The sequence below is a fragment of the Morone saxatilis genome, unplaced genomic scaffold (genome assembly GCF_004916995.1).
Source record: "Morone saxatilis isolate NCDOM2014 unplaced genomic scaffold, NCSU_SB_2.0 Contig22, whole genome shotgun sequence".
NCBI lineage: Eukaryota > Metazoa > Chordata > Actinopteri > Moronidae > Morone > Morone saxatilis.
This window is the reverse complement of record NW_023339785.1, coordinates 11,783,307-11,791,452: the sequence shown is the minus strand read 5'-3', so window position 1 is coordinate 11,791,452 and position 8,146 is coordinate 11,783,307. Positions and strand designations below refer to the sequence as shown.

The window sequence follows — 8,146 nt, the reverse complement described above, 5'->3', positions numbered from 1 at the left end:
AATAAGCCATTTATGTGTTTCTGACTTTTTAATTTAAATCATAGACCTGTTTTGTTTCCAAACGTTATTGATTCAAACAAATCTTTAACAGCATCAGACAATATTTCAGCGTACAATATGTAATTTCTGCCGCTATATGGTCTCGCACATAGAAACCACCACAAAAAACTCTCATAAAGTAGTGTTGGATCATGGAAGTTGTTGTCTTTAGCACTATTTCCGTCAACTTCTCGGTTAGAATTCCTTCAGTGTTCCTTGCTCAGGAGTTTTTTTTACTGGGAGTTATCTGAATTATCTGGAGTCCTAAACAAACCAACAGTTGCTCGTCTTGTTTCTCTAAAACTTAAGATCCAGATGTCCAATGACCAAAATCCTTCATCTGTTTATAAAATATAGTTAGAAACGACGAGCTCTAAAAAGTTTATCGTGAAAATGTGGCACATTCTTGATAAAAATAACATTCATAATAGCTTCTGACAGCCAACCAGCATATGACACCATTGACAGGCGACCAGTGAAACACACCGTTACTAGTAATTGATTACATTAAACTTAGAGATTTCTCTAACATTGTTGGAAACATTTGGGATAATGTAAGTACACAACTTATACAGAAAATATATGACAGGTTTAGTGTTAATAGACATTTTAATGTAGAAATGTTACATATTATAGCTTTAAATTTAGCTTTAGTTGTTTTCTTGTGTTACTATAAGATAAAGTAGAACTTTACTTCTCCCAGAGGATGTTTTTGGCGTGATAGCAGATTCCAATCTGTTTCGAATTTGTAACATGTGCCTTTTATCATCTCCCAATAATACTACAGTGTGTTATATGCCTTATCTAAATGAGGGCAGCTTATATAAAGAATATGTCTCTTCTTCTGGGGAACCAAACATCAAGAATTTCAAGCCTGTCAGCACTTGCATACCAACATGTTACAGTGGGCACAGTAACTGTACTGTAGCTAAGATAACTATCTCAGTGCATGTCTTCAACAACATAAAAAAACAACTTTGGAGTCGCTGAATTAGATCATTCCGGTAGGATATTATATATCGACACCCCTTTCAGTATTGTAAAGTTGTCCTCTGTGCATTCTTTTATCAGACTACCAAAGGCAGAAGGAGAGGACTGTACATTAGGTGGCAGCAAAGCGAGGGAGAGATGTGCACAGACGCTTCTCTGCACGTCATTACCCACCTCCCACAGACTCTGGCCTCCATTCTGTCTCAGCTTCAAGATGACTGATGTATGACTAACAGACTCATTCAAAGTGTTCCATGTAAGGACAATACATACTCTGTCGTAGACTCGCTTTCCTCTCTCAGGCAGAAGTCTGAGCACTCCCTAATCTACTGCGATACGTGTTGATTTCTGTTCCATCAGAATGCGTTCACAGGAAGTGAAGGAAGCAGAAGCTTCAACATTTTACACGATTCATTATGTAACTGATAAATATTTTTTAGTCATGCATTTATAGTTCAGCATTTATACAGCCTGCATAATTTATGAACTTTTCCTCAAGCCCTAATTAGATGTTTCTACTGTAGTCTTAGAATATATATTTTAATCAAGTACAGAGTAGCAAACATGTGTACTGTACACATTTGCCTTGATGACACTGATAAATATACATACACTCAGTTTCCAGTTTATTAGGTACACCTAGTTAAAATGAATGCGGTACAATACATCAGCCTGTCAGTAAATCCTTCCATCTTGACAGTTCAGTTTTTGTTGAACCTGTTTTAAAAACTTTGACAGAATAAGGGTGGACTAAATGTTAGAAATACACCTAACAGAGTGCTACAAACACCTGAAGGTAGGATCTGTTACTGTGGTATGCGTTAGTTTTAGCTAGATTTACCTTATGAACTGGCAACTGAGTGTATATACATGTACAAAATGTACACTTGACATGGATTTCAGTACACACTGACACATATGGTACAGACTGCTGGGCTTTACACATCGTAAGAGCAAATACAATTTAAATATCACTGATCTAAACATCACTGTGAATATATTGCAGATCCTGTTTTTAAATATTTACGACCATTTTTTAATCGTGTAGGAAATATTAAGTTGTGTAAATACATTTCAGTGACTGCTGTTGGGGACGCATTAATGTTAAGTATTGATTTTGTTCATGTTTCATACACTAGTTTAACAGAAACTGCACGCTGAATGATATTGTAGTTATTTAATGTGTAAACTGAGGTGCCAAACTTCCAACATTGCATACGTGCATAACAGCACACTGCGCCCTGTATATTGGTAGAGTCTGTAATGGAATCTGTGTGCAGTGGAGAATCTGATGTTAGCAGGATTTCGTTGCAACTGAAGACTTTATCAGGTACTTCTGTCATTTTAGCCTCTGTGGTTCAGGTTGTGTTTATCAGTACAATCAGCAGAAACAAGCTTTGGCCATAAAATCCACATTCATTAGAACAGTTATAGAAAACAGCTGAACACTGCTGGATGTTACTGCTAGTATACGCTAAATATATTAGTTTTTATTAGTTTTGGTGAGACCTGTGTAAACACCTGCCTGCTGCATCTCAACACTGTCTTATTTTATTGTACTCGACTAACTTTCATACAAAGGAGTAACTTTTGGTTTTCCATCTGATAAACTTTAAAGATGTAAGTGTTAAGACACTGATAAGGTAGACAAAATAAAATGTTTTGAACCTTAGTTACCTTTTTGTCTTTGTTGTTGAAGAACCTGAACCAGAGCTGGAAATTGACACAGTTTGCTCTGGTACAAGTAGACAAACTTGTTCCGCTTTGTTCATTGGTTTCTCTTGAAACTGACTTGTCATCTTAAGAAGAATGCAGTCAATAACAGTGATTAGTGAAAGCATGTTAACCATGCAAGGTTTATTTTTTTAGAAAAAGTCAAGACCATGTAACATTCTCAACATTACAAAAAACAAACTAAAACCCTGCAGGGTTTCATTCCAGGGTCTTTTCTCCACAATGACTTCATTTGAGCTTAACTTCAAATAAATAAATAAAATAAAAGATATCCCTTATGGTCATTCCAATCCTTCAATTGACAAAATGCAAACTTGCTTTGTACATTTTACATGTTAATACAACCTAACTAGATTTTCATTCTCAGAAATCCACAACTGATTCCCTCCTTGAGTGCCAATGCAAGTCTAAGGTCTGTACAGCTTATTAATTAGGATTAGATCGCATAAACTTAGATTGCACAACATCTAAATAATACAATGAACCTTCCAACAGTCTTCATGTATCACACAGTAAAGAGAGAAATACAGCACAGTTGCTCACTAATCATGACTTAATAAAATTAATGGTTAAAGTTCACATTTAAAAACAGAATCAGTAGCAAATGTAGTGGTTGTGAAGTGCATTTAAGCCAAAAATATGTATTTCTGGAACAACAGATTGGAGGTTGACACCCGGAGCTGCTGCACAAACCCAGAACCTTTAACAGTGTAACAAGCCATGTTAATGCCATTTAACTAAAATAAAAAGAGACTATTTTAAGAGTGTCCAGTTTGGGCTAAGATTATCTTGTAATGAGCAATTCATTTATAAAAACCATGAGTGAACTTGGTGTCAGAAATACATAATGTCACTTCACTCTGCTTTCACCACTGATCTTATTTCCATTCACAGTCACTTGTACAGGCGAAGACCGACTAGTGGACAACTACGCTTCATTTCCTCACTTAAAATGTGTAAAGCTGCAAATAAAATAAAAATAAAAATAGGCCTGACAGAGGACATATTATAAATGTAGTGCTGTATAAATGACACATTCAAACCCCAACACCTCTAAGCCTTTACACGGTAAAAAAACAAACACTGGAGACATGTTCAGCTTAGTTCAACATGAGGTGAATGGCAACTTGATCTGTGCTAATCTCTGTCTGATAAGGCAGCTGTAAACACTTCATGCTCATCCAAAAAGGTATGCTGATTTGGAAAACTGGATAAATCAGAGAGCCGAGCTCTCGAGTCTTATTGGATTTGTCAGTATGTGTATTCCACCCCCCATAATTTCTCCCTCACGGATACCCTTCATCCCGCCACTTTTAACTGCTGTCCTCGCTGTCCGGACCTTCCACCTTGGATCTCTCATTTACGTTTTCTAGCGAGTCTGCTCTCTGTATTGACAGTTCGGCGGGGTCCATCATGGGCAGGGTGTTCTGCTCTGGGTACAACCAGGGCTTCTGGTCGGGAGAGTTCTTCTGTTTCCACTCTGGGTAGTTCTGTCCCGCCTTATGCACACACCTCATCACCTGGAAGGAGTGGGCCAAGAGAAGATACGATTATCAGAGGGCCGATAATGCCGAACAAAGAGGATCGTACCACACCTTCATTCACAGTCAACAAAGCTGAAGATAAAGGTGGTCACAAAATACTGGGTTACAGATGATGTGGCAAGCAGTTACACAAGACTACACTATTTACAGCTCTGACACGGCCATTCACATTTTAACACATGCCTTTACATTCTCAAGTGTAAAATGGTGATCTTGCCGTACATACGACCCTGATGTCGAACCAAACTGACTGAATTTTATAGTTTTTATCTGCCATCAGTAGTTCTCTAGTCTAGAGCTGAAACAATAAGTCGACTAATTGATCAACAAAACATTAAATCTGCGACCGTTTTGATAGTTTAATAATCTTTTAAGAAAATTTACAAGGAAAAATGCCCAGAAAAAAATCTGGTTTTTGCCTCGTAAAAATGTAAATATGTGCTGTGGTTTTTTTTAGCCTTCTCTGATAGTAAACTGAATATGTTGAGGTTCTGTGCCGTCAAAACAAGAAAATAATAATAATCGACAATGAAAATCAAAAGCCGCTCAGATTTAAGCACTCCTCCTGCAGGAACCTAGCAAGACACCACAAGACTCAAGAACAACCTGCTCTAAACTGCTAAAATACACTTTGTTCGGTGTGTTTTGTTCATTGCTATTTGGAGGATCACAGCCTGGCTGAAATCTTTTAAATTAACTACACGTATTTATGCGAATTAATTTCACCCTTCTTTTGATTTTACTGCTTATTAGTTTACATTTGGTTTTGTAGTTTTATTTTACTCTTCTAAAATGATTAAAGGTGCTCTACAAATAAAGATTACATTATTATTATTAATTTAATTTTCAATGTTTACTACGCATTATTGCCATCCAATGGTTCAGTTGATAGAAATCACTGTTACGGTGTGAAGAAGGTGAATGTTCCCTCCAAACTGTTCCTCTCCACACAGATCCTACACACCACACACACACACACACACCACTACACCCACACACACACACACTGATATCTGTGGAGGATATGAAACCTGGGGAACAAGTTCTGCAGCAGGAGAGAGCGCTCGAGCTAAGATACTCTTTGTCAGCAATCTTACCAGGACAGGCTCTTAAATTGGGTTTCTATGGTTACCATTGTCCTCTAAAGACATGTGAAACCTCACTCCCTTATGCGCGCACACACCCCTATTAAACACTTTTTAAAACACCTAATGGACACACACACACACACGCCCACACTGTCATACACACTGATACACAGTTCATGTGGTTTTAACCTTTTGGTGCTGCTGTTGACTAGAAGTAAACAAAGCTTTTAGTGAAAAGAGTTAGTGACAACAGTTGTGTGTTACTTTACATACCCGTGGAGCGAGAACTTGAGTCGCCGTGTTTACCACAACCTTTGGAAGAGAACCTGGGGCACAAGAGACAAACTTTAGAAACGGCTCTCCAAATGTTCAGCGACAATTCTTGATTCGGTTATGGTCTTACCTTTGGGGTCAGCTTGTGAAAGGTATATGAAAGTACAGCTGTTAGGTCCTGTGGGCTTGATGAAATAGCCAGTGAGGATGGAAATTGCCCTCACGAGGTCTCTGCGAGGAGGGTATTTCTGAAGTTTGTAGAATAATGAGAAAAATAACACTTAACATTTTGCACTTTGGACATGTGACACTTGTTAAGACAAATGTAAAGATGTTAAATAGCGGTTGCAAAAACAAAATGCTAGCAAAACATTAAGACAATAGGTGAGGTTTGAGGTTGCTGTGTGCCTGGGAGTGTGTGGAGGAGGTGGCGTACCGGGTGTTTGACTGAGAAGTTAACGATAATGTACTCGTCTTCCATCACCTGCCACGAACGCAGACTCACTACATCTCTGTTCTTTACTGGGTTTGGACAAAGCCCTGCACACAAAGAGAGAGAGAGGAGGGGGGGTAAAAAGACCTATAAAATCAGGTTTCATTGTGTAAGACTTCCTTCATTACTTCAGGTTTCCACTGTCACAACCTGAGACTCAACAAGTGCACCCTTGTTATGACAATAAACACAGTGGTGGAACAACTGGCCGCTCATTCTTCATCCCTGAGGGCTTCAGCAGCTTACGAGAGTGACGGCAGAAGAAACAACTGGTTTAAATGTGTAAATATAGACAGTAGAGCTTGCTGATGGGAAAATAATAGATAATAATGTTCGTTTATATTTCAGTATCTTCACTATAACTCAAAATAAAAGGTCAATTTGACACTATTTGCAAACTTTACAGCACTTTTAAATACACTGATTTAATTGTTATTGCTTCAATAATTTGCTCAATAAATGGTATTTTAGTGATGCCCTGTATTGAAATACTGAGATTCTTCCATACAGGGTGGTATAAAATAATATCTAATAATAATAATAACAATAACAATAATAATAATAACAATAATAGAAACATAACTCTAAATGGACACTTTGCAGTGTTTGTATTTCTTGTGTGTGACAGGTGAAACTGAGTGGGCCTACAGGTGACACACACACACACACACAGAGGAATGTGATAAGACTGATCAGATAAAGAGTTCTTACATGAGTAGTAGCCCACATCAGCATTAGCAGAGACTCGGGCAATGTCAAAGCTCTCCAACATGGTGGGGTCCCACTCCTTACGGTACCGGCTATCATGAAGGACGTCGTACATGGTGGCAGCTGATACATCTTTGATTGTCATTTTACACTGAAACACACACACACACACCCAACAAAGTGTCAGAAAACACAAGTCAAGTGTGTCACAGTGGTGATTGTGTGTAAAGATAGTGTGAAGTTAAAATGGACTTACCTTGATCTTGTGGATTTTCGGTGCATTTTTGACTTTCTTTGCAGGGACTTCGACCCACACTTGCATCCCATTACTGTCATACTTGTTTACCCAGTTGTCCGTTGCTAAACACTGCTTTCTGAAGTCGGCAAACACCGCATCATCAGGTAAAATAGACATCTTAAAGATATTCCTCAAAAGAAGTCACACACGGTCCAGTATATGTGTGTGTCGGACTGAAGAGAGTCAATATTTCTGTACTTTGTAGGCGCCCTTATTATATATCCAAGCTGGCCACCGGGCAGGTCGAGCGGGATTTTTGCCATTCCTATACACGCCTCTCCCTCTGACGTCAAAGCACTTCCTGTATCCAGGTGTGTTACGGCAGGTGCGTAAAGCCCCGCCCTCGCAGAAACTACCAGAAAGGTAAATGTATTGACATTTAAAGTATCATAGAGCTGAAACTGATACCAGAGGAGATTTAGGAGTTCAGAAAGAAAAGCGCTGTTGGAGTTTTATCGTCGGAAAGTGTGAAAGATACAAACAAGGTTGCACTGAAGTGGAGTGGGTAGGTGCGAATTGCTCAGTGGTGATGAATCCAGAGTATCCATCACGACTGTAAATGTTAAACAAGTACACAAACGATAAGCCATGAGTGAAATATGAATATGTAAGATTGGATGTGTCCTCCTGACTGGGTCCACAGTTGGGTCAAAAGTTGGTACTAATTCAATCTTAAGGTCTATTTCATGTCATACCTTCTTAAATCATAATGGAGATTGATCTTCCCTTGGGTGTTTGTAGATATGTGGTTGTTTTATTTGAATAAAATCATAGCAATATAATAAGGCCTATGTCATCAAATGAGAATATGATAAACAAAAACAAAAACTACTATTACTACCACTAACTTAGTGTTAGGAAATGTGGAATTCAATACAATTCATACAAAAATATATAGTTATTTTACTTAACACTTTTTTCTTTTCCAGCCAAATGTAGAAAACACACACACACATACATATTCAAGTACTGTAGGAGA

The 8,146-nt window shown here is 38.2% G+C and overlaps 2 protein-coding genes across 2 annotated transcripts in view; one reads left to right on the top strand and one right to left on the bottom strand.

Annotated features, from left to right (window-relative positions):
* pdzd11 (PDZ domain containing 11) overlaps positions 1–2,701 on the top strand; it is a 5,235-nt gene extending 2,534 nt beyond the window's left edge. The window contains exon 6 of the mRNA XM_035669404.1: positions 1,111–2,701. Within this exon, the coding sequence (XP_035525297.1) occupies positions 1,111–1,145 (35 nt within the window). The 3' untranslated portion in view covers positions 1,146–2,701. The remainder of the gene's footprint in view (positions 1–1,110) is intronic.
* A 147-nt stretch (positions 2,702–2,848) lies between these two features.
* Positions 2,849–7,369, bottom strand: stard14 (START domain containing 14). The gene is made up of 6 exons (XM_035669403.1): positions 7,126–7,369; positions 6,873–7,020; positions 6,105–6,208; positions 5,799–5,916; positions 5,669–5,721; positions 2,849–4,283 (listed from the first exon to the last, which is right to left on the bottom strand). Exons 1-6 carry the CDS (start codon positions 7,282–7,284, stop codon positions 4,077–4,079), a joined length of 789 nt encoding a protein of 262 aa, XP_035525296.1. The 5' UTR covers positions 7,285–7,369; the 3' UTR covers positions 2,849–4,076.
* Positions 7,370–8,146: the final 777 nt, after the last annotated feature.

Coding starts and splice junctions, on each gene's coding strand:
- stard14 (XM_035669403.1), bottom strand. CDS start 7,284: ATGTCTATTTTACCTGATGATGCGGTGTTTGCCGACTTCAGAAAGCAG. Junction 6,209..6,872: donor TGATGTGGGCTACTACTCAT/GTAAGAACTCTT, acceptor CTTTGTGTGCAG/GGCTTTGTCCAAACCCAGTA. Junction 5,722..5,798: donor TTCACAAGCTGACCCCAAAG/GTAAGACCATAA, acceptor CTTGTGCCCCAG/GTTCTCTTCCAAAGGTTGTG.